We start from the raw sequence: 26,517 nt of genomic DNA, 5'->3' as shown, positions 1-26,517 counted from the left end.
CACAGCTCATTTAAAAGTTAATGATATTAGTTTATTATTTTTAATACACTTGTATATTTAATGTCATGTAAGCTCTAGGATCTTACGAACAGTTTCAGCCAACGCGGACATAGAAAATTTTTCTGCTAATTTTAAAAGTGTCTCTAGTAGTTTGATTAGATCTTTTCTTGATAGAAGACATTTAAATTCTGATGCACATTGACAGCGGCGAATAAGGTTCTCCATTTTCACCTACAAAAATTTTTCATGGTACAATTCATAACAAAAGAGTCAAGTAATATTTACCTGACTACACTTTTTGCATTGCAGATCCTGAAGATTATAGGCCATAAATTTCTTGGAAATTATTTCCAAAAGTTGACTTTGTATTTCAGCATTATCATACGAAGTGTTACATAATGGACAAAACCATGCATTATCAGTTCTATGTTGATCACGGCCCAAATCTACATCTCGGCAGTGGTTACAAGCCTTGCATATTATTTGGGGAATGACATATGATACAGTTGGATCATGCCAAATGGCGCTTTCAGAGTATTCACCAACGCCTGAAGGAAAATTATTGTTAAATGAAAGCACAATCCACTTTTAGTTGTGCATTAATTTTGAAAAAAAAAAAACAAACTAATCAAGGGACCTTGTATTTTGTGGTGATAACTGTTGCCCTTGTTATTATGATAATTCATTTAAAATAATTAAATGTTATTACCAATAAGCCTCAATAAATTATTCTTTAAGTTAGATACAGGTTCTTCCATTGCCGAATCTAATCCTAATATATGGCAAACAGAATTAACAAACGTGAGAGCAGGATTAGTACCGTCCCCTGAATTCTGTAAACGGTTGTTCATCCTTTCTGTCATTCTAAAACAATATTAAATTGGAATTCTAATTTTTTAAAACAATTTCTACTTACTGAAATAAAGTCTGGCTAATTTCCCCCGAGAGCAGATCTTTAGCGTATTCCATAACACTCTCATATGCTCCCAATCCAAAAGCAGGCTGGCTGAGAACGACAGGCGCCACGTTAGGTCTACTCATGTTATGTTTTAAACGGGAGTAGATGGCATTAATGTAACCAGCTATGACGGCATTAAAGTTATTACGACAGTTGGCAGCCTCCGGAAGTTGCTCCGCGATATTCCAATTCATAGCAACTGTTGGCTACAACAACATAAGAGCTGTGGATACGATGCAATTTTCACATGCATTTCAGAGTGTATTTCTTCATGGAAGTAGTACAACGTGTCCACTACTAAATTGCAATAAATTTGGCAGATAAAACCACCAGCTATTTTTCTCGAATTTGTGCGTGAAAGCGCAAAGCATAAATTTATAGGCTCAAACTGGGCGAAAAATGTAAGTAAAGTCGAACTTATGAAAGATAACTATTAAGAGTGTGAATATATGTATTTAGTATAAATCAGCCATAAATTTACTTGAATTGCTCAGAAATAGTTTTAGAGAATACAATATAATTAAGACTTCAAACAAACATGTCGATTTATTTCGCTTTTAATTTTGGAATTATGGATTTTCCTTATGCACCCACAAGTTATTATAGCATAGTAAATACAATTTTGCATAGAGTTTAGACATTTAATTAAAACGTCCCAGTTATTTTAAGTATTCAAAGTTAAAAAGCAACCTTTAAAAACAAAATTCTACCAAAATAATTAAGCATATTATGCTCGAAAACACTGCATCGCGCATACCATCAAAAAATCACCAGTTAAAAATAAATGCATTTTTAATAACAATCCTACACTCAGAGCAAAGCACTGTAATAAGAATGGTTTTAATTAAAAATGTATAAAATATAACTGCCATTATGTGATTTAAAAAACTACACTTACAATTTCTTCTTCATCGTCATCATTGTCATCCTCATCTTCTTGGGGACTTTCTTCGTTATTAGGTTTACCTAATACTCCACCATAATTTGCTGGATCTAACCAAACTAAGTGTTCCCAACATTGCCTTAAATGTAAGTTTTTTAGTTACTCATATAAATTTTAGCCAGGAGAAAATGCTGTCGCTCTTATTAAATTAATTTTAAAATGCATCTAGAAATAAGAAAACCAACCACTTTACCTGTAGGTGATTTCGAGGGAATGATACAATTCTTTATTTCTTATGGAGTTGACAACAAACTCGACATTTGCCAATGCATCCTCCACGTTGTGTTTCTTCGTACAAATAACAATTCTATTAAAATTGGCGTAAATAATGGTGCAACCGAGCCGTTTAAATTCAGCCACTAATTGAAGAAACAGTTTCTTCATTAATGTTTGTAGTGTTCTCAACAGCGCCGGCTCATACAATAACGCCTTTGGAGATCTTAACCAACTAGAAATGATCAAAAACTTACTAAAGAATATCTGTATCCTTTCAAGTGCATCATAAATTTCGTTTTTCTTTTAGACTATTTTGCCCGAATAGCTAAGGCTGTTCTGGTAAGAACGTCACATGATTTTCAACCATACACACAACATTAGTTTTGTGTCATTCTTACCCAAACCAGTCTAAAAGGAGTCTATTAAAAATGTAGATAAAATTAATAATTTTATTAGTTTTATACACCTTTGCAAAAAAAAAAACACGAATTCATTCACTGAGTGACCAAAAACATCCGATCGCTCGCAAACACCTAACTCAAGTATCGAAAACGCTCCAATATTTATATTTAAATAAGCTGACGTTTTAAAGTGATCCTTTGCGCATGCCTGATGAGTGCACAATTTGATATTTTCGAGTAGGGAGTATAGTAAATATTTAATAACGAGAATGAAGCTTACCGATAAAAATGTACAACTTGGAAATCGGCAAAGACGTTTCTATATAACGAAATATCCCTCATCCAACCGCTTGCCATAGCCTTCAGAATTTTAAAAGCATCAGCACATCTGGCGCTTTCATCGTAAATAGTAACCTGATTATTTCCGGATATCATATCATCAATCGAAGTAGCCAGGTTCGCATCAAATGCGGTGGCATTACTCGTACCTAAAACGCAAGAGTCGATGCTAAAATCGATTGAAATCAAGTTAAAACAAGCAACTTAGGCAACATTTTATATTTTGCCTTTTACTAATATATAAGATTATATTATTATTATTATATTATGAGGTGTTTTCTAAAAGTAAGGCGACTTTTAAGTTTTATCAAAAAGGATTTATTTATCAAAATTATTGTTGTCCCCTTCAAAGTAATCCGCCCAGAGATAATAATACACTTGTGCCAACGTTTTTTCCAATCCTTGAAGCACTTTCTGGTATAGCCTTGAATTCTTCCAGCGATTTTTTTCTTTGTCTCCGCAATCGTCCGTACTTTCATGGGTTTCTTGAGTTTGATGAGTGAGCAGGTATATTGGTATTTGGTTAGTTAGCACTTAGGCCACCAGATGGGCCCGTTGTGCCCCAGACCGCTATAGAGGGCGTCCAAAATGCCGCCCCTCCTATAGAAGGTCAGCAACTCCTTTAGCCCAATACCGTGCACTGAGTCTGGATCGATCAGGGCCGTTCCGAAGACTCCCAATCTTGCCCATGTCAAAGTAGGGCACTCGGTGAGCAGATGATACCCCTTCCATGCCTAGCAAGCAAAGATGCCTCCTAAGCTTGCAATGTCCTTTGTAGGCTCCTGTTAGTGCTCTACACTCCCTTCTGGTCAGTCTAAGCAGCTCCCTGGTCCGAGGGAGGGCGGGCCCATCCATTATAAGCCTCGCTTGCCTCATTCCCGGTGCAACTCTCCAGCCCACCGCGGCCCGGTCTCTCGCCCAGGCTTCGAGCCCCAAGCGGGGCTCTGGTCCCATATGCATATGCGAGGAGCTCTCCCTGGCTAAGGCGTCCGCTGTCTCATTGCCCCGGATACCGGTGTGACCCGGGACTTAGACCAACGTGAACTTCCTTTCCTCAGTACCCCTTTGCACTCCTTTATCATGATACAAAATCCATGAATCTTTTCCCATAATTCAGGTCGTTTTCTTCATATTGCTTCTCGCAAAGGGCGCATAACTTCAACTAATTGACTGTACGACGTTGTCAAAATTTTATATACTTGTGGTAAGAACGCTTGATAATCAAAGAAAACAGTAAGCAAAACCTTGACATTTGATCGAACTTGCTTTAGGCTTTGGTTTCGACGTCATAACCATATACTCATGATTCGCCATTTGAGCACATCAGGATCATCATTGACGTCGTTTAACAGCTCTTGAGCTATGCTCATTCGACGGTCCTTTTGTTCAAAATTCGGATTAAATTTAGTTTCATGTCCAAAACTTCGTAAAAAATTGCAAGAAACGAGCTATAGAGATGTCGTCGTCTTTAGCCGCTTCTTTAATGGTGATTCAAAGTTGTTTCACTTCTTCAAAGCTTTAATCAATTAATGAGGTGCTGGGGCGTCCAGAGCGAGGTTCGCCATCGACCAACTTGGAACCAACTTGTACCGCGTATAAACCTTTTTTTTCTCAAATCAGATTTACCATACGTCGCCAATATTTCAAGTGTTTTGCAGCATTGTATTCCTTTCTGTACACAAAATTTTATGCAAATTTCTTGTTCCATTTTTTTTTGACCGAAGAAAATTGCTCAGCATAGAAAACACGTCTAACGTCTAAAAAAGTAAACGTGTAAACTGGCTGAAACTAGGAACATATGTTAGGGACATGTGTACCAACATAAAAAAAAACATTAAAGATCGAATATAGGTAGCCGGCCCAATTATAAAAGACACCTTACTTTTTGAACACACCTTGTACAATTAGAAGAATTGTATTTAATTTATTATGATTTTTTTATCATAATATATTGCAATATTGCACACTACATACGTTAAATAGGTTTTCTGCTGAAAAGAAACTTACACAAGTGTTAAGCTAAATGCTTCTTCTGTGTGCCGTTTAATAAATCGCATTCCTAAAAAATCATACCTTCTACATCAGTGACGTGGTGCGATTGAAGTAAAGTGTTTATGGCCAAACTATCAATATCTAACTCGACGCATACTGAGGAATACCATCCAGGAACATTACAAACTTCACTGGATCCCTCTTGATTTTCGGCAATTAATCTGAGAAATCAAGTGTATTATATATCCCCTGAAGTCTTAAATCCGAAATTTGGTTTGCTTGAATGGTTTGTTTTGTCATTTTGATAACACTATAAGCAACTTTTGTTATGCGAGATGACTATAATATTTACCTTGCATCTGTTTCTTCCACGCCCCCTAGATCAGGTTTATCGAGCTGGGAACACCATAAGACATGGTTAGCCTTAAGTAAGTGTCGTGCAAAGAAAAGATCGCAGCCAAAAATGGCGGGGTCAGATGGTAAATTTCCAATGGGAATATGAAAATAGCGACACTGTTCAGTCATCAATTCCAAAACTTTTTCGCTGTTTAAGTAATGCCGCACTATAGCTTTGGCACCAACTTTTTGCCAGTCTATGACATTGTAGAGTTCTTCTATATCCTAGAAATGCTTATAGTTACTCCTTTTTTTTACTTAGTAAAGTAATAGCTACCTGAATATGTATTTGTGTATGAGGAAAATCGAAAAATAATGGTACATTCTTTTGCAAAGCTGATAAATCAATAGCTGACTGAACTGCTAATAAAGTGGGTCCTTTCTTTTCGTCTTTATAAGACTGGAGAGCTTTATTCAAAATTTTATATACTTGAGAAATATCAGTCTCTACACGAACTTCAAACTGAATGCCTTCCGGTGGCAAAAGTTCCTCGGCAGAGCTTTGTTTCTCCTTCCTTCATGCGATAAATACAATACAATACAATTTTTCGGAAGCACAGGCTGTAGAAACTGGTTCTTGTACATTAAATGTGTATTTCACTGTGACGAACATTCAATATACAATAGTTTTGATACTTGCAATTTTCAATCAAATTTAGAATTCTATTTAAAAAAAAGAGATGTTGTATTGAGATGTTTACCAGTATTTTAGAACACTTGACAGGTCACAAGAAACAGTTTTAAATATCTTATAATGAAAAAAATAATCAATCACTTACTTAAGGGATCTTTCTGCATTGTATAAATTAACCATGTTTGGCATCAAATTGGTTCTTACAGTATCTAAAACAATTACCAACGCCTTTTTCAATGGAGTGAGAAATAAAGAAAACATCTGCTGCGGTTTGGTCATATGCTTGTGATGGTAAAAGTACAAATGCTTAAGTAAATCTTGGGACAAGTAAGATTGTCGAGCCAAAGTAACCATGTCAAGTTCACTTAAGTCAAATTTTTCTAAACTTGTTACACCTTTCGCTACTTTGCATACGCAGCCCAGAGAAATTAAAGCCCTAAACTGGAGGGAAGTTTTAGTTTCATAAACTCCTTCGACGTTTGGATCTGACAAATCCAAATACATTTCTCTGCAAAACACAAAATCAGGCTTATGTTATATTTTAATTTTATATAAATACCTTTGATTTTCTATGAATAGCTGTTCTGGTACTGAATATAAATATAAATTATATACCGGACGAGAACGCGGTAACGTGCGATTACACTTTTTGAATAGATCGCCTTGTTCAACTACTTTGGGCTTTTTAAGATTGGCATAAAATATTCTGGGGATCGTTAATTTGACCAAATGTAGCTCTGATTGAACCTGTGAACAATAATTATTTAAATAACATTCAAAGAAAAGTTTCACATCTTACTAAAAGACGAAAGCTAAAGGTAAAAAGTTAAATAGTAAGCACAATTACCAAGGTCCACAGTTTAAATTCTCCAGCTGTTGCTGTAGGTGCAATCTGAATAATCTGCCAAGGAACTGTTAATAAAGCTCGTTGAGTTTTCTGAAGAAAACCACCCAGCGAACCAGGCGCGGAAGACCTCAGGACGGCCAAACTACCTTTGGCACTTTTCTTTTTACCTTGCATGCCAACATTTTTTTGGAGATATTGAAATAACCACTTCCTTTTTTGGAATTGTATCCACATTTGATGACTCTCCTAAAAATAAAAGTCATCGCCTACAAACTCACATATTTTTGGCTACTGTATACTTTGGTAGATCCATATGGAGAAGGATTTCCCAACACTTCACGCCACGATTTCTCTAGCTCATCTTCAGTAAATTCGTTTCCTTTTTCAGAACCTCTTTTCCTTTTATTAACGTTAGCTATCGGCTTTATAAATCTGGGGGAAGTACTAGTGCCCGGCACATCTTCTATATCATACGCATTTGTTTTGCTGTTCCTTTCACCATTTTCCACACTTTTGGAGCAGAGGGAAAACATGTCAGTTATTCTTCGCTGCTTGTAAGTGTCATTTTTTTCCAAAATTTTTTTATGTAGCCAATCTGGGTGTCTAACTCTTGGCACAGGATTTGGAACCTATATATATTTGGTGAAGATTACGGCCCTACGTTAATTGCCTATTTTTTGTGTTGCGTTTAGTTCAAAAGTTGATTTTTAACAGAAACAAACAAAAATGCATGGTGTTGAAATGAAAAAGTATAAGTTTAAGTAATTATCTATATTTTCGAAAATTCAACACTCCTGTTTTTAAGCACGTAGCCAGTCGAGGGAGAAGTGCTCGGGCTATCTAATGATTAAAAATTCTGTATGGTTTATGCCGAATTATTTCATTCTAATTTTAGTAAAAAGGCATATTTATTTAGTGTACACTGTGTTCCAAATTACAGGGTTTCTCGATAACCAGCAGAGATAGAACTTTACGATTTTCGCAACCTTGTGGTCAGTTTTTCGAGAAACTTTGAATGCCGCAAAACACAATTATGCCGCCCTTTTGTTGCCGAGATACAGGGTGAAATATAAATTTTTTCGCTTTTTGGCGTGGTATCATATTTCGGACAGTAACAAAAAAAAGTAAAAACTATTATAGAAAGATATTTTTATAGCGAATCTAATGGTGTAGTCAACAAATTCTTTAGAAAAACAATTTTTGAGATACTTAAATAACCCCCTGTTTTTTTAACCCTTTTTTTTCTGTCTTTAAAATGGTCACACCATGCACTTTTGAACTTGATAAACTTAGTAATTTTTGGTCAACTTTGTTTTTTAAGAGCAAACAAAAAAATCTAATATTGAGAGGTCTGGCGAACTAGCAAGCCCACTCTACCATTTATATAGACTTTTTTGGATCATGTAACCTTTCTACCAAAGTTAAAGTCATTTTGGAGATACCATATAGATAATAGAGTCTCTACTCTGCCCTGCATACGCTGATAATACAGAAACTTATGCATCAACTATGAAAAAAAAATTGCCCGCTGACAGACCGCCAAAAAGTTTGGATACGGTATTTTTACGTAGTATTTTCTCAAAATATACCTAGATCTCGTTAAATGTTCTGAGGATGCGAGTGTGAAAATCGTTGTTTAGAAGGAAAATAGCGCAAAGCGTAGATAGAGTCATGCGCGGAATATCATTATACGGCCTGCGGCCTATAAATACTTGCTGTAGTAGGACCACTATATTATCTAAGAACTGTATCTCCAGGAACCAATTATTGCACTATATTCACTTTATATTTTTATTTTCTTGATATCCTTTGCGTTTGTGAAATTGACCCCGCCACAATTTTTTCAATATTCTTACATGAATTCGCGAATTGGCCTCAACACTTGCTAAAACAGCAATCTCATTGTCCTCGTTATTTTATTTATTATACGTTTCGGTCCTTTTCTTTGAAAAGTATGCATCAATAATTCAATTAAATTTAATTCTGAGAAAAATTGCCTTGTTTGATTTGAAATTAACTTTTGGAAATAGTCCATAACTCATAGGGGAACTGAAAGAATATGTTTTAAAAGTAGGTATTAAAATAATTTAAACGCGGTGTCTACTTGTTAAGATATGAACCAGATGCTTGATCACTATTTTCATTTTTTCTTAATACCTATTAATTTACACAAAAATCAATAAATTTTAAGGTAATTAAGATATCGGTTTAATGTTGCTTGTGGACACTTTAATATTTATAATTCCATGGTCAACTTAAGTTATTCTTTTTTTAGGTCAAAAGAGAGAAAAAGGCGAATTTTATATTTTATCCAGTATCTCGGGAACGAATGGTGGTATAAAAGTCGTGAAAATCGCAAAGTTATACATCTGCTACTTACCAAAAACCCCTTTCAAGCAATTTACTAACTGTAGTTAGCTGTTTTTTAGCAGCTGCCATTGTTTTTGATAAAGCAAAAATAACACTTAGTAAAACTGCAAAATTTTGTTTTTATGTGTGTGTCAAACAGTTTATTCTAATACAGGGTAAAAGTAATTTATTTTTGCATGATTGCAGTTATAATTACGAGAATCTTTTTAGAACGGTAAATTTATTACCAATTTTTACAAGCTTTTGATGTGTCAAAGAATGTTTGGGCAACTGAAAAGTGCAGCTCGGGAGTGGTTGCCTATCGTGTTGGAACAATCTTAACGTATATGTATACATATGTAACACTTACGCCCTGCATGGCGGCCGGTATAGTAATAATTTTTTGAATTGTTCCTCCCAACCTTTCAATGTAATAATCCCAATCGAGTATATCTCTAATGTCAATATCGCTTATGCTACTATCCTTAAGCCATTTCCTCAAAAAATGTTTCTGCACCGCGTCTTCCGCTTGAAAAATAGCTAAAGGTATAGCTCTAAAAATTAATGAATGCAATTTCAAATCTAAATAAATTTTAAATCACCTTTCAGTGACTGGAGCTCCTTCTGGCCTTTTTGAGATAACATATTTGCATGCCAATCCGGCATCCTTAACCATCTGATCACCAAGGAATTCGGCTAAACGTTTTGCAGTACTTATTGATGTACTCTTTTGTTGACCATATTCTTCCAGTTTCTTTGACATAGATCTATTTTCGCTAATCAGATCGAAAAGTTCTGAATCGGGCATGTTTCTGCCATGAGAATATAATACATCCAACCAATAATCCGCTACTTGAGCAACGGACGCATAGCAGGATTCCAGCGTGTCACCCTTGAGGAAGGCTTCAAAGACTGATGATTGGAAATTTTTAATAAGTTGAAGCTCACCTCTTCGTTTCACTTCAAAACTAAACCAAATAAAAACATATATTTTTTCTAAATTATAATCGCCAAAATGTGTTATTTATTCTAAAATAATCGTATTGAGAGCGATAATATAACTTAAACACAAAATATTATCTGTTCGTAGGGACTAGTGTCACAAAGATAGACCGAGATTTTAAACGGATTAAAGCGAGATAGAAACTTCGCTAATCTTACTCTCCCTCTACTAGAGATTGTATGTATGTAATCGTATATAATAAATTAAAATACACTTATTGCAACTTAAGCCGCTGACACTAAATTAAAAGTTAGTTACATACATAATAATAGTTCCAAAATATATTTTCAGTTAGTTGTCGTTCCGGGTTTACCACTAAATATCTAAGTTGGAAATTACAACCATTACATAAGCAGGCGAAGTCTTTACCTAATCATACATATAACCTTGAAAGGTCTAATTTCAAATTAAATAACACTAGACAAAACAATAATATTCAACTATGTGATATTAATAACTTTGCTTAACAATTTTAAATTTACTTTAACGCAGTAAACCCAAATATCTAACTATCAATGAACCAATTTGACAATTGGATTTAGTTTAGTAAAATCAACGTTGTATATAAGACTTTCTTTGTCATTTGAATGAACAAGTTACTTACTATTTACAAATCTTCTCGATTCCTCTTGCGTCAATTGTTGATAAATTGAATTTGCTGACATTTCGCCAATCGTGCTATCATCGAGTTCGACATATCCACAACCAACGCAGGAGGAATCCAGAAGATTTGAAAATAGTATTACAGTAGTTTGTGGAAAAAACAAGTTACTTACATAGTCAAAAAGTCTGGAAAGCAATACGTACCCTTTAAGTTCAGCCAAAGAACCATCAAAGTTGAACACCGCATATCTTTTTTTAAGTTTCTTGCCTTCTTCTTTACTAGCAGGCAAAACCATTGCTTTGTAAGGTCCGTCAACTTCAAAAAAAATGGAAATTTCACTTCGTTGTACATATTCCAATTTTACGGGATCAACGAGGTCATGGTATTGATCATTTGTAAAATGTTCCTTAACCATGGCATTTAAAACTGTATTTGGGAAAGAAATTACGAATTTTTTCTTTTTTTCATGAGTTGTTTGAATAGTAAAATTTTCGGGAAAAGAAGCTGGTAGAATACACCAAATACCGTCTGTGTCGAGCTCTAGTGGTCTTCCAACCTAGAAATATAGTTGTCAGAGCAATCCAAAACTTCACTAAATAATAATGTTAACCTGTTCTATAAGTTCTCTAGCTTTCATGATGATATTCGCTCCCGTATAGCAAACAATTCCAGCCATTTCCATACTAAACCAACGAGCACCCCTTCTCATAACATATCCATAAAAAGAATTTAAGATACATTTATGCGCTAATTGCAAAGAGTCATATAACACTTCACGATTCTTTGCAGATTTTATTTCTGATGCATCTCCCCCTTTGATAGCTTCAGTTACTGCTTGTTTTGCTTTTTTTGCAAGTGCTTTATATTCGTACCTGGAACGACAATTGAACAAATATGTTTTGTCTTCGTGCTTCATCATATAGCTTTGAGATAATATAGAGGTCATAATAGGGTAAGATTCCTACACCTTAGCTGGCTTTGACGTTTTTGTTACTGGCCATGTGAAAGGTTGGTTAAAGGTTTGGTTTGAAATAATTCGCGCATGTGCATATTAAATATTCCTTAATAGTTTTTGATGTTGATCTCAAAACTGCCTGTATTATCAACATTAGTAAGGCCTCTATATATCTAGTAGCTATATATTTGGGCTATTCACCTTCTATCTCTAAAAGCTCGAACTGTGTCAACATAAAATGAGTTTTCTTTTTGACATATTGTTGTAGTACGTTCTGCAACTCTGGTAATTTTCATTTTTTTGTATACTTTTCGGCAATATATCTGTAAACGTTTCTTCTCTAAATCGGCTTGTTCTTGCCTAGATAATTGATGATATGATCTGGGCGGTCCGCCTGGTAAAACTGATGGAAATTTTTCCAATTCCAACTGTTGCTGAATTCTTTGGTACTCATTTCGATTCGCAGGTACTATGTAAGTTACATTGAATTAACTATCAACAATTAATAGCTATGGTGACTGCTTATAAAACTTATTCATAATTATTTGTAAGTAGTAGTAGTTACAGTAGCGCGTGGAAATGCTTTAATTAATAATTTACTCGATATTACTGCGTAAATCATAAAAAAAGTACGAACTTCACAAATCAATTAATTCAAAATATTCAATAAATGGATGAAATGTTCCATCATATGTATGGACGGGTATAATGTGGATCGGTAATTTGACTACAGTATAAAAGTGTAAGACTATTGTATCATCTAGGGGTGGGAAAGCTTTTATTTTAAGTCATAAACATGTTACCTACAGTATTCTTCTCTCATCGTCCAAGTCATGTTCCTTTGACATGCTGCTCCAGGTTTGTTAAAATCACATGCTGCGCAAATGGTTTCATTTACAATGGCACATGGCTGAAGGCGATTGGTTAAAATAATGTTTGGATACATAGCACCGACATCTAAGTGATAGATAAGAGGTTTTTCTAGCCGCATTGGCTGTTGCTGCATAAAAAGAGAATAATATAATGATAAAATTAATTACACAGATTCAAAAAATAATTTAAGATGAAAGAGACAATATTAACTAAATTTTTAAAAAAGCAATAACTAATCCCGAGGGAATTTTAAACAATCACTCACTGAAATTAAAGGAGCGGAAAAAATTTACATTTACAATGGCACATGGCTGAAGGCGATTGGTTAAAATAATGTTTGGATACATAGCACCGACATCTAAGTGATAGATAAGAGGTTTTTCTAGCCGCATTGGCTGTTGCTGCATAAAAAGAGAATAATATAATGATAAAATTAATTACACAGATTCAAAAAATAATTTAAGATGAAAGAGACAATATTAACTAAATTTTTAAAAAAGCAATAACTAATCCCGAGGGAATTTTAAACAATCACTCACTGAAATTAAAGGAGCGGAAAAAATTTAAGCAAAAAAAAAACCCAATATATCCGCACTTAAATGCATAAAATTTTCAGAATATATGCATCGAAATGAACAAAAAATGCAAGTATGCATTTCTCTTATATGAGAAATTATGTATTATGTATGTATTAATTTTATTTTAGATAAAGACAGAACTATTCTGAAATCGATCGCAGTATTCAGAAAACTACATATCTATCTCTAATTAGAACTGAGATACCCGCAATAACATCAAAAATGGACCCAGTGTATAAGGTCAACTGCGCTGCTTTTCATTTTATTATAATTTAAATTTTTTAAAAATTTCAACCTTACTTTCAATTTTAAGATTTTTATACTCAGAATTATAATTATATCGTAATTAAATCCCACAGCGTTTTAGAAATAACGAATTTGTGATTTTATGATGCGGAGTACAAAAATTTTAAGGTTGGCCACCAATTTTTACGCATTTCATCAAAGGCTTGGCGGGGTCACGTTTGGGCATAATATTGTAAACGCACCTTAAGTGCCACAAGTTTAGCTTTAATTTCTTCTGCAACATCTTGCAAATTGACAACGGTATCAATTGGAATATTTTCCTCAACTTCGATAGCGTGCTTCAACGTTTCAGGAATTTTTGAAATTAGCATATTCACAGCATCTGGGACAATTCTAAATCGATATGGAATATCGGCACGAAATACTCCTGACTCCAATGCCTCTACGTGTCCGCCCACATAAGTTTCTTGTTGCAACACGTGACCATCATGTGTCAATTTATTAAGGATGGTTTCCTCCTTATTTGGAAAAATTATATTGGCATGGAAAGCTTCCACCATTAAAAGGGCTTCACATAAAGTACCTTAAATGAACAAGTTGTGGAGGTTCGTGATCAATAACAGATTAGACAACTTAACGCCACAGCATTAATAAAAATTAAGTAAATAGAAACGAATAAGATTTTTTACAATTATAAATTATATTAATGTGATATTTAAAGAGGTTTTTAAAAATCAAGTACATAATGATATTATGCCTGTTCGGCTTATAATTAACAATAACTGCAATCCCTCGAAGTTTTTTTAAATCAAAAGTTCTTACCAGAACCTTTACGCAGAACTTCGTCTGGTTCACAGGGAATAATTGTACACAATGCAAATATAAATGGATGGACATACTGCATATACAGATAGTAAGTTGCTACAGCATCAGAGACTGAGTAATTGGAGAGCACTTGGGGGTCTGAAACTGCCAATGGACACATTTCTTCGGGATCTAGTTCTACTGGATCATACCTAGGAAAAAAAAACACAAATAGAATTAACAGGACACTTCAACAACTCATTTCAAATTAGAACAAAAAAAAACTCACCAACGTGAGTGAGGAGTATTTTACCTTAACTTAGCCTTGGCCACGGCTTTTAAGTTTTGAGCACCAACAGGTAGATACGAATCCCTTTTTACCCAACAAAGACAATCCATATGCATTGCAGGTCGGGAACAAAATACTCCTTCCCTGTTTCTCGAAAATCCTATTTCTTTTTTCATATCTAAATCATAAGAAGCTGCTCTGGCCTCAATAAAAGGCCAATCGAAGAAATCTCCATTGTAAGTAACAAAAATGTGAGGCCTGATATCCATAATATGGTCGAAAAATTTTTGAATAAGGGCCTGTTCATTTTTTTCATTAAATATTGTGAACTTGCCTTCAAATTCTGGTTTTGGAGTGTATTCAAAATCTTCAATATCAGCAGAAAGAATTTCTCGATTTGTTATCAAATATCCTAGTAACAAAAATATATATAAGCAGACCCAATTGTTTCGCATTTACTTGATAACAATGTAATGTAAGGTAACAAAACAAAAACAATATTTATTTATTAAAACGAAAAAGATAGGTTTAAAACATGCATTTTACAGGGATGTTTGCTTTTCAAACGAGTTTAGAAAAGTTGAAATATAGGAAATAGATAATTAAAACCATTTAAAAGTTATTGAGTGTGTATTTTTTAATTATCTTTAGAAAATACGGGTACTTATCATGCAATCGCGAGAAATAATGACAAAAAAAATGTTTCAAACCTAAGAATAAATGGCAGCAATATTTTATACGTAATATAATTAATACCTTGGCCATCGATCATATAGGATATCATCATAATTTGGTCGGTGGCTGAATCGGGAAACTTTAGTGGCAATTTTGTAGTTTCGATATCAAAGGCGAGCACTATTGGTTCAGGCCTCTCAATGAGATCACTTCGAGGTGTAATTAGCGGTGGATCGGCGGAAGAATTTTTTGTATATACTGTATACCAAGAACCACAAAATATTTTCAAGTCAATTGATACCCGAACATGATACGGTACATCATATTCCCTGCAACATTAATTTAGCAAATAACATACGACTTAAACGTAGAAACATTTAATAAAGCACATGGCACTTAAGGAATACCATAAAGGCTCAAACACACAGAAAGCGTTACAACGCAGCGCTCATGGAAGTCCCCCCATATTGACTAAGTCAAACACGCAGCGTTATCTAGGCGGGCAATCCAGTACCATGGTTGAGTTTGTACTGCAGCACTTGACTTGCTTTAACTGAGAGTTATATAGGAGGCGGCATTGGGTTCACCTAGGATATCAAAGGTGGGAAGAACTGGGTTAACACTGTGCAGGGAGCTGCGCTCTAATAATGATAATATACATTATTCAAGTAATTTCGACAAAAAAATTACAATAAAAGGCGAGAATGTAGCACCCAGAAGTACCCGTTTGCTTATTTCGACACTTACTTACTCTACTTTATTTACTTTATGAAAGTAAGGGTTTTTTTATTTAGAAAAGGATTTATTATCGCATAGAATACAGAAAGTCATTACATAGTTCAGCCAAGTCGTAATGAAAATCACTTTTATTTATTATTTCCCAATGTCAAAACAAAATTTTGAAGAACTGCACTGTAAGTGGGCTTTCACACCAAAGTAACATGCGGTGTGCGACTTGCTGCCAGGAAGCATGCTACTTGTTTTAAAACCTATACAAATATATTGATGGTTTCACACCGGAATGGCGTCGCAAAAATGCGACTTGGCAATATGCAGCGTGCGACTGGAATATAAAACGAGTCCTATATTTGATACTTTGCGATTTGCTTCCAATTTTGACTTCGCGACCAAATTTGTTTGTTTTTTTCGTGATGTCTAGCACAAAATGTTTACCAGAGGACGAACAATTTAATATAGGCTTTGTTCAGACTATCGAGATGTACCCATGTCTGTATGATCACACTTTAAAGGCGTATAGCAACAGAAGTGAACCAAGTTGCTGGGAAATACTTTTCTACTGGTAAGTTTGTTATTTTAAATCATTTTAAAAGTGGCCACTTGTTAAATTTATTTATATACAAACATTGTTTTGCCATAATAAAGCATTTTCGGGTTTTACGAAGTATGCGCATAACCTATCTCGTAAATGGCTTGCTGTTTGGTTGACGACCTTGAAGCTCTTGTTGTAGGCTGGGCAAGGCATTGTAGACAGCCTCCAGGCCTTCTTCGTTGGGATGTAAAAACCTACCATCATGTTTCCGAATAAAATTATGCAAAATACAAGCAGCTTTTACAACATGAGCAATTTTGTCTGGTTCACGGTCAATTTGTGTTTCAAAAATTCTAAATTTTGAAACCAGCATGCCAAATGCACATTCAACACTTTTCCTAGCCCTTGAAAGTCTGTAGTTGAATATTCTTTTAGAGTTAGTTAGGATTCTTCTGGGGTATGGTAGTCACCAACACTTATAAAAGTGAATATGCGTCCGTACTTGCCATTAAAACTATTGAAAAAAATCCTTTATAGTTATAATACGCTGAGCCTGATTTTTTAGGGCAATTAATTCTTATATGTTTACCATCTATAGAACTCAAGCAATTTGGCATATTCCATAGTTCATAGTATGTCAGATATTTCTTTCCATTGCTCTATTGTAGGTAATGCCATATATTGCGGTTGAAGAACTATCCATAATTTCTCAGCAGTATCAGCAATAATGCCACTTATCGTTGAAATTCCTCGATAAAATTCAAAGTGAACGGCGGTAAATGTCATACCGGTTGCTAGAAATCTGAAAATGAAACAGAAAAAATAGTTGATAAATTGAAATGACAATATTTAATATTTAAGATAAGAACCTAGTTTACACCGCGGGTACCAAATTTTTGGTACGCGGACCAAATGACCACACAGACCTTTTTGTCATTTCGTGACGTTTTTGGTCCGCGTACCAAACATTTAGTACCCGCGGTGTAAATTAGGCTAATTATATTAATTTATTAACACTTCATAATTCGAATTAAATATCCATTTGCATCCATACTTTTTGTTTTAGCATCTGAATGCAAAAAAAGATGGAAGGTAGTTTCACAAGATACATGAAACAGTGTACTGGAAAAAGTGGAGATTCAGCGAAATAAAAAAAAAATTATTTATGGGATATAATGCAATTTGTACTACCATTCACAAAATCAAGGCCTCAATCGGGCAATTTGCCTATAGAGAATGATGGAGAAATGTTTGAAACTGAGAACTTCAGTATAGACGGCTATGAAAATGACTCAAGAGCTACCGGACTTGAAGAACAACCCTTTGATCATCCGGAAACAGATTTAGTGGATAGTGATTTACAAACATCGTCATGTACATCGAGTAGATCCTCAACGAAAAGGAAGGCTCCACCCAAAACTCCAGTGGATGAAATGGAGCATGCCGTCGTTAAGTATTTCTCTCAAAGAAGTGCACCACAACCTGAAAACCCAGATTTAGATTTTTTTAAAAGCATTCTTCCCGATGTTGGTGCTCTAGATGCGTCGGAGAAACGAAAATTCAAGTTAAAGGTACCGCAGGAATCATATGATAAGTTGCAAAAAAAGAATACATCAGCAGTATCGAGTGCTTCAACTTCTGTGTCTAATGACAGACAGACTAGGCAATCTGTAATATCGGCATGTAATGACTTATCAACAAATACATCAACGAAGGCTTCTACTTCTGTTTAAAATCAAAATAATAATGATAAGCAAACCACGAGGCACGTATAACCGTGATAACAACATTCAGGTTGGCTACTTCATCCCGATTGGACCTGGAGTAAGCATGCTTGTTGATGAAGGCAATTATTCACCAAATTATCAGCCTGGTTTTGAAGCTAATTCACGTAACCAAAATTAACTGTCGCATTTTGCACCTAAATACGAGTTTATGATTTGTAAAGTTTTTTAGAAGTATACACAATAAATTATATAGCTAATGTTTTAGTATTTTCCTGTTTTTATATTTTAACTTGCAAGACTGCACTTCCACTGGATGGTGCGAATAATGGTCAACTTATATGGTATTCTTTAGTTATGAATGTACACTGGCGAGCATAAAAAACTAGGACAAATGTGAGAAGTAAACACTACCTAATTTTAACAGAACTATATTTAAAACGCATTGGTACTGTCAAAATTAAGGAATGGGGTTACTTCTCACATTTGTCCTAGCTTTTTATGCTCGCCAGTGTACCTATATGTATCAAAAGGGTTTCAACGAGCAAATTCGATCATTTTTGTTCCGGCCGCCGGCGCAGTGCAGTCAAATTGAACTAGCTCAACTAGCTGTAACTTAATAGGTACTTACCTCAAAAATATAATTAGTTTTTCCTCCACAGAAATGGCTCTTCGATAATTCATGTCCTGTAACTGCATTACTGGTTTCATTAAATCAACAAGCTTCTTGAATGTTTCCTTTTCCATCCTGTAGAAGTTTTGAAATTTTTGAGGATGAACTTGTAGCTGCTGCGATACAATAAATGGGCTATGTATATCAGCATTATCTTTTAAATACGGATCAATCCACACTTTTCTTTTTTTCTGCCTCTTCCTCCTTGCAATCACAGCAGCAATAAGTGCAATATTGTCTTCTTCCGACGACATCTTTGCAACTATTTTATCATTTATCAACGGAACTTAAACAGAGAGCTAATGACAAATGAAGTAGCAGTAAGCGACTTTGGTATGAAAGTAAATTATGAAGCCGCAAGTTGCCATGTGCTTCCTGCTTCCTGGCAGTAAGTCGCACGTCGCATGCTACTTTGGTGTGAAAGCCCACTTGTGATTCTCTCTCTTGACAATCTGACTCCAAGCCTCTGCCTTCTTATCAGTACATTTGTATGCCACTGGTCAGAGGTATCAAATAGATATATAAACTTTTCAGTTTTTTCCTCCAACGTTGAGAAAAAGAGTCACCGAGAAGCAGGTACCAGGCGGTACTTCCGTAATTTTGTACGACCCGAAAAGTTAACAACGCGAAAGGCAGCGCTGAATGATAACGCCACGTGTGGCAGGGATAATGCAATACAACCATACCGCAACGGTATCGGAACACCGAACGTCCCGTCATAACGCGTTTGAGTCTTAACGGTATCCCCGGATTTATTGTAAAAATATCACGAACCAAACATTTCCATTAATTGTTCCGAAGCAAATTTAGTGGTACTCTCAAGAGAACAAAGGATTTTTAAAGCTTGCGCATATATTTTGGCCATAATTTTCCGCGCCATATGAAAAGTGTCCTCTGATAACTAAAATAAGAACTAGTCGCTTTACCGAAATTACGTATTCGAGAGCTAATGACACCCTGAACACTGGAAACGCACTTTTCACTCTTCAATATTGGGATATCAACAGAAGAAATGCTGTGTTCATAACTTTTAAGAATTTAAAAAACAAATTTAAGATATTTCAATCTATTTTTGCAAAGATCTTAAAATCCACATTTTTACTTTTGATTTATTTGACAAATTCAATTGAACTTGCAACAAGTTAGATTTTCGCAAATTGGGAAGCAAACTCTTTTATTTAAAACAAAAAATTACATTCATTATTAAGCTTAAAGTGGCAACGAATTTAACATAACGCAGTTCGCAACTCCAAAAATTGTTGTTCATTTGTTGGTATTTATTATATACAGGGTGATTAAAATAACGATCTTCAGCATGGGAATCTCATCTTTCTATCTATCTGTTGAAGGTACAGCTTAGGTTAAATTAGGAAAAAACATTCATGGAAAAAAAATTCAGGGCTTTCAAAGAAGGTAATTTGACAATATCAATTTTATTTTCTTCTGGCTTTATTTGAAGAGATATAAAAAAAACTAATAACGCTTTCTCACTGGCACTTTTAAGGTACTACATGAATGTATTTATAAATTTTATATCCAACGTATTTGTCGAATTGGTTTAAAGAGTAATTGTCGTTATTGTTACTGTTGTTATTATTGTTTGTTGTTGAATAGTTACTACATTGCACCACAAAAATACTAGCAGCAATTAATACATATCCAGAACCAAGGCAGCCATATATATATGCCAATATATGGTTCATTTAAAAAACTTGTTTTACCTCGAAAAAAGGAATCTTTAGAAGAAACCCAAACTAAAGTTTTACAAGCAGTTGTTAAAAATCCAGAGATATCAACTATGCAAATCGATGATAATGTAGGAGTAACGAAATCCACAGCTCAATTTATTTTGCGCTAAAATAAATATAAATTAGGAATTTGCGAAGGGCTTAAACCAGGGGATTCCGAACACGGGTATTTTCTCACCCGCGTGAGAAGAAAATTTTTATTTTCCTTCCTGGGCTCAACAAAATCCGCGTGTTAAGAAAATGTCAAAACACCAACAACGTTTTGGGTGGAATTTTAGGAACTAAAATACTAGGTACATTTATTTACGAAAATTCATTGACAGAATGATACTTTCGTTTATTCCAAAATTATTTTCAAGACTGTTTAGATAATTTCTAACTGGAGCAAGTCAACAGTTGTTGATTTCAACGAGATGGTACTTCTAATAGTATTACACAAGAGATGTTAGGTATTGCTTTAAGTTCTACAGTACTTTTTTTCGGGCCACATAAAAAATAAAGTTGGCGATAGTTTCCTATCAAGTGGTACTTTAAAAGTGTCAATGAGAAAGTATTATTGGTTTTCTGATATCTCTTCAAATAAAGTCAGAAAAAAAAAGTTTCTAAACAGCATGTAAATAAGCTTGAAAGAAAACAACTTTTTTTCTAATTTAATCTAAGCTGTATCTCAACAGAGACTGAGATTTCTATGCTTTGGATGCTTATCTTGGACACACTTTAAACTATACCAGTAAAATTATCTAAAGTCTGGGAGTTTCAATGTAATATTATTATTATTTCTTTATTTATTTTTTATTTATGCTAGTTTTGAATGACATATTGAGTTTCCAATGTAATATTGTTGATTTTGCATATTGTTGAGAATTGTCCTCTAAAGGGCAATTTTTGTCACTCTTCTTTTCAAAAGTACATCTTCCACGTCAAAACAATTCCTCATGCCCCAAAATTTTGCTTTAAAAATACCTTATATCAATAATATTCTCCATTTGATCCGAATTGACTTTTGTAGAATTAGATTCTGTTAAATTGCTTGTTAAACTGCTAGCTAACAACTCTGTATAGAAAGCATTTTCACTTTGCCTTCCTTTATTTTTACGCACTTCCCTCAATAACTCTCTTCTCACTTTTACCAAATCAGTTTGGTTGTAGAAAGACAATTTAATATATTTCTGTTTAAGACCTATTAGATGATTGGGCTAAAAATGTTAAATATTAATCTATTTTCGCAATATTTTTTAAAGTCTCTTTTCTTACCAGATCAAGATCTTCCTTGGTAACAGTTTCAATCATTCCAACAGTCCCTGAAAATCTTTTTGAAAGAAACTGTGAAACTTCTTGAATAAAATCCCTTTTGGTCAGTATGTAAAAATATGGCATATATGGATAAGATGTTTTAAAACGTGTGCCATCTTCTTCCATAAAATAATAGTCTACTACAGAGCATAATCTTTTATCTTCATCTAGTATTTCAGACTAAAAATACATTAAATTGTGTATTACAATAATGCAAAGTGGAAAGAAAGAAAATACAAATACTAATACTTACTGCATGCATATTTAAGAGAAATCCAGTGCGTTTAGTATTTTCGGAAAGTTTTCCAAAGCCATATTTATTATCAATTTCCTCATTTTCCAGCACCTGTCGTAATCTAAATTCCGAACTTTCTTCCCTAAAGTGATTTGCGTCAAATAATATTAAAAATAAATTGCAAGCAAAACCAAATACCTATATACAGGAGTATTATCATGTTGTTCATCTTTTTTTGGCGGTCGATTAATCCTAAATTTTCCGGTGTTCGGTAACACCATTTCATGAATAAAATTGACGACTATAAAAGCTAAACGAGTACCTAAATAACGAAAAGATCTTTTCACAAATTATATATAACTAAATATAGGGTAAAACTAAATAAAATAAACCAAAAATCATTTGACTTCTATTTGACATTTCTAATTCGCGCCTATTTTTTATTTCGCGTTGGTTAACTACTCGCTCTTCCTCTTTGTGAAAATACCTACAATATATAACATAATAACAGGCCTTTTGCATTAATTTTAACTCTGAGGCAAAACATCATTAATTTTTTTATGCTCAAGTCCACCTGAAAATTATTTAAAAAAAATCTACGAAAATTACGGTCTAGTTCAATTCTGCAACCCTTTGAATGTGATGTCACACAAAATAACCCCTGGAAATTGTTAAACTAAACCTAATCGCATTTACCTATTGCGAGATCCACGTCGCGTTGTTTCAAATTTATAAAACGTATAAAATTATTGTTAATTAGTGTATTTCAAAAATGTTTGGCAAGTGTATTCATTAGGGGCCAATTGAATGGAGTTTCTGCAAAAAGTTTTGCAATGTGTTAAGAGAAAGAAAATAGAAGAAGTTACGAACATGTTTTTTACTAAGTATAAATAATGGAAATACATTTGTTTTTATCAAAAATTCATTTCGTGATAATAACAATTCTCTAAAAAGTATAATTTAATCCACAATCGGATCAAAGGAACACTATTAATTGTCGTCAGCCCGCAAGCCGTTATCAACATTATGATAAATAACCCAACATAGAAGAGGTACTAAAGTTCAAAGACAAAGAATGACCAATTATGAGAGAAATAATTGAGTTTTGCAACAAAGCAGGAAAACAGTCACATCCCAATTTTGTTATTCTGTGATTTACACAGTAGTTATGTATCTTTTTTTTAAGAAACTTCCACAGGCTACTGTAACACTTTTTACAAAACTTCTGGATTCCTCCTGCGTCGGTTTTTGCTCAGTCGAACTTGCGACTCAGCAAAAACTGACGCAGGAGGAATCCAGAAGTTCTGTAAAAAGTACTTATTTATCATTTTTGTTCGGCTTTGAGGAGTCCTTATTTCTAGCAATGGGATAAGCTGATTCAAAACATCTCACTCAGGATCAGACTGGCATATGGTACTATATTAATCAGTCATAAGACAAACCAAATTCTGTTGAATGTATTTAAAAAAAAATTAATACCCACTTTTGGTGTTTTTAATGCCTACTGCTGTTTTGGTTATCACAAATTCAAAAATACAAGTTCCAGCAGTATATACTATGTGAAAACATCATATTGTACAACACCTAGAGAGGACGTTAACTCTTACTGACCTATACAATTAATTAGGCTCAATATATAACTTCCTAAATCTTCGTCCTGGTTAGTCCAAGATACATACACAGTTTTCTGGTCATCATCATCCCCTTCCACCTTCACTAGGACAGATTCAACTGAAATTTCCCCTTCACAAAAAGTTACTGGCCATTGTGACAATTTCTCCTTTAGCAAATTATGTAGCTTGTGAGCTGTGGACAAGCTGGGTCCGTTATCATTAACAGAAATTGTAGAAGTGAATCGGATTACATGACGATTGATACCAGCTTCTTTACAAGCATCCTCAACGTCCATTAGGCATATATTGTTATCCTTCATGACCAGAACTCCATGCAAAATCCTTCGCCTTTTCGGATTTGGTGGAAGAGCACTAAATTTTTTTGCTTCAGACTTCAGTAAGGGTAATGATACATCTATTGGGATTTTCACTGGAGTATGGATTATATTGGTCTCACCATTTGCAGGGTTGTAACAGTTAATATTAAATTCCTTCTGAATTTTTTCTTTTAAAAATGCAATTTTTTCTGCTTCACCATGTACCAGCATCACATTTTTGGGTTCGCAATATTGTATAAGTTGCATTATTCCCTTGGCATCTGCATGAGCTGAAAAACTCATATATTCTACAGACATTTTAACTTCAACCACTTGGCGATTTTCAAATTCCACTTTTTTTGCTCCGTTTAAAATTTTATGACCGACAGTGCCCTGGACGCAAAAACCTTAAAAAAAAAACATTTTAAACAAACATCTGCATCAGTTAATAATATTATAAAATGAAAAAAAAGAATCAAAATCAGGGTTTTAAATTTAATGAGAAAAGTTTTATAAATATTAAAACATACTTATTACTCAGTGGGCATATTATAAAATGATTACTTAATATTTAGTGATTTTAATTGATTTATTTTGTATTATATTTGTACAATTACCTAATCAAATTACCTGGCATTATTATCATATTATTTTCATTTGGAGCCCACTTTTTAAATATCTGTAAACTTAATCCAGCATGTAACATACCAGGAGTAGCAAAAACAACCATGGGACCTGGATTATCAATATATTGCCTATCAAAAGGTTTAATGTGCTTAAAATCAAACATGTTCCTTTGTACAAATGTTTTCCTTATCTTTTGGTTTGTCCATGTGATAAACATTTTGTAGTAATTGTTTGCTTTCTCTGTTAGTCCAAGTGCAAAATAAATAGGAGCTTTTAAATTCATTCTTTCCCAGTAAGTTTCAAGTAAAATACATAGTTCTTGGGCTCTCCCAAGAGCAAAAACTGGAATCAAAACTTTTCCACCTCTAAAAAAAGAAAAGCTTGTCAGTAGAGCTAGAGTAAATATTCTTGAAGGTACAACACACTAGTTACTATTTAAAGATATATACCAAAAGACCTTTAAAAATTGAAAACTATAGATTTCAATTCAAAAATTATATCTGCTAAGTGACTATATTATACCTTTCAATACATTCATGGACTTTTTTTAAAAAGTCTTTTTCTCTGCATCTTTTCGAATCTCTAATTGTAGTAGCATATGTTGACTCTGATATTAACAAATCTGGGCGGCATTTGTCTATCCAAGCAGCTCCTAAATGTCTATCTGGTGTCATATTATAATCACCTGTATATACAACAGATTGTGACCCTACTTTAATGCAAAACATTGCGGCACCCAGTACATGTCCCGCGTAGTACGCCTTTATTTCAAGTTCATTATCAACCATTACTGTCTGATGCAAAGTAACAGCAACAACTTTTTTCATGCAATCTTTAATCATTTGAGATGTGAAAAAATTTTGCTCCCCTATAAGAAATAAAAATACATATTTATTATTTTACACAAAACTTCCCTACCCTTTTTCTCAACAGAAACTTTTCTCATGTCTTCTAATAAAATAGGAGCAATTGCCTTAGTTGGATGCGTCATATAAATGGGGCCATTGTAACCAACCATCTCCGACATGTAAGGTAATGCTCCACAATGATCAAGATGAAAATGAGAAATAATTACACAGTCAATGAAGGGTGTTAGGGGTCCTTCAGGTGTAATGTAGCCAAAATCAGGAAATCTCCTTTCATCATTGTACCCCATATGCATTCCGCAATCCAACATGATATTTTTATTGCCCATCGATAGTAAAATGCAGCTTCTACCAACATCTTGACCAGCTCCAAGGGGAGTAACTTTCAATTCAGGCATTTTAGGAAAAATACAAACAGCACAAAAAGAAAACAAAGAGCAGATAACCTAATCTAGCAGCAATGAATATCTATATAAATACTTCTATTAATTTTTTGAATGGAGGATTAATAATAAATGACCAAAGCGAAGCATAAAATTGCTTGAATTTATTCCAGCAATGAATGAAACTAAGTTTGTTTAAACTCAGAAAACTGTAATATCCCTTTTGTTCGTATCAATCCTTTTAGAAGAGCAGAATGATTCAAACGCCAGTTCAAACAAAACAATGATTGGAAATTATCTTATAATGTTAATGTAAAAGCAATAGAAAATTTAGTTAGAATAACTCAAAGCAACTAGTATTTTATTGGAGAGCTCCACAATAAACATGGCAAATATACGGCACTTCATGAGTCGTAGAATAGAATAAGAGTTTTTTCGAAAAAAAAAAAGGCATTGTTCCTCATAGACGTGTCATTCCTTTCCTTAACTATGCCTTTGGCATTATTTTGGTTATTAATTAAAAAGCAAACCGTGGAAAATTTGAAAATAAGTTGCAAAGTCGTTCACAAAGCAGAGATGTTGACTAAATATGAAATCTTACTACTACGCCAGGAGAGGTACAGTGAACACCTTATAAAAGTAGAAAAGATGTCCGGCCATAAGTTA

General features: G+C 34.1%; 2 protein-coding genes across 3 annotated transcripts; one reads left to right on the top strand and one right to left on the bottom strand.

Annotated features, from left to right (window-relative positions):
- Positions 1 to 26: 26 nt before the first annotated feature.
- On the bottom strand, positions 27 to 26,517 carry LOC132708549 (DNA polymerase epsilon catalytic subunit 1). 2 transcript variants are annotated; one of them, XM_060680903.1, is made up of 32 exons: positions 25,521 to 26,515; positions 25,125 to 25,470; positions 24,606 to 24,967; positions 23,657 to 24,382; positions 22,244 to 22,367; positions 22,064 to 22,187; positions 21,772 to 21,990; positions 21,481 to 21,713; positions 15,184 to 15,431; positions 14,452 to 14,839; positions 14,157 to 14,350; positions 13,577 to 13,917; positions 12,445 to 12,637; positions 11,839 to 12,106; positions 11,293 to 11,554; positions 10,886 to 11,238; positions 9,678 to 10,043; positions 9,446 to 9,629; positions 7,026 to 7,355; positions 6,727 to 6,972; positions 6,439 to 6,626; positions 6,025 to 6,387; positions 5,523 to 5,760; positions 5,202 to 5,470; positions 4,931 to 5,070; positions 2,799 to 3,006; positions 2,095 to 2,349; positions 1,857 to 1,980; positions 917 to 1,164; positions 710 to 864; positions 286 to 548; positions 27 to 231 (listed from the first exon to the last, which is right to left on the bottom strand). In XM_060680903.1, the coding sequence occupies exons 1-32, from the start codon at positions 25,864 to 25,866 to the stop codon at positions 64 to 66; spliced, it is 8,472 nt and encodes a 2,823-aa protein (XP_060536886.1). In that variant the 5' UTR covers positions 25,867 to 26,515; the 3' UTR covers positions 27 to 63. The 2 variants fall into 2 exon arrangements, 1 of the variants encoding a protein (XP_060536886.1); XR_009619991.1 differs by lacking the exons at positions 27 to 231; positions 286 to 548; positions 710 to 864; ... (19 more) ...; positions 14,452 to 14,839; positions 15,184 to 15,431 and adding exons at positions 16,808 to 17,174; positions 18,728 to 19,670 and having other exon boundaries at positions 25,521 to 26,517.
- On the top strand, positions 16,364 to 18,287 carry LOC132708552 (uncharacterized). The gene is made up of 2 exons (XM_060680921.1): positions 16,364 to 16,402; positions 17,439 to 18,287. The coding sequence occupies exon 2, from the start codon at positions 17,548 to 17,550 to the stop codon at positions 18,103 to 18,105; it is 558 nt and encodes a 185-aa protein (XP_060536904.1). The 5' UTR covers positions 16,364 to 16,402; positions 17,439 to 17,547; the 3' UTR covers positions 18,106 to 18,287.

Source organism: Cylas formicarius, unplaced genomic scaffold, assembly GCF_029955315.1.
Source record: "Cylas formicarius isolate icCylForm1 unplaced genomic scaffold, icCylForm1.1 PGA_scaffold_10__41_contigs__length_53128322, whole genome shotgun sequence".
Classification (NCBI taxonomy): Eukaryota; Metazoa; Arthropoda; class Insecta; order Coleoptera; family Brentidae; genus Cylas; species Cylas formicarius.
This window is presented reverse-complemented; position numbering and strand designations above follow the sequence as displayed.

What these genes read in the sequence shown, in the direction of transcription:
- LOC132708552 (XM_060680921.1), top strand. Translation starts at nt 17,548, where the DNA reads ATGCAATTTGTACTACCATTCACAAAATCAAGGCCTCAATCGGGCAAT.
- LOC132708549 (XM_060680903.1), bottom strand. Translation starts at nt 25,866, where the DNA reads ATGCCTGAATTGAAAGTTACTCCCCTTGGAGCTGGTCAAGATGTTGGT. An exon ending in CCACGTCACTGATGTAGAAG is followed by an intron (nt 3,007 to 4,930) that starts GTATGATTTTTT and finishes CTTGCGTTTTAG; the next exon opens with GTACGAGTAATGCCACCGCA. An exon ending in CAAGTTGTACATTTTTATCG is followed by an intron (nt 2,350 to 2,798) that starts GTAAGCTTCATT and finishes GATCATTTCTAG; the next exon opens with TTGGTTAAGATCTCCAAAGG.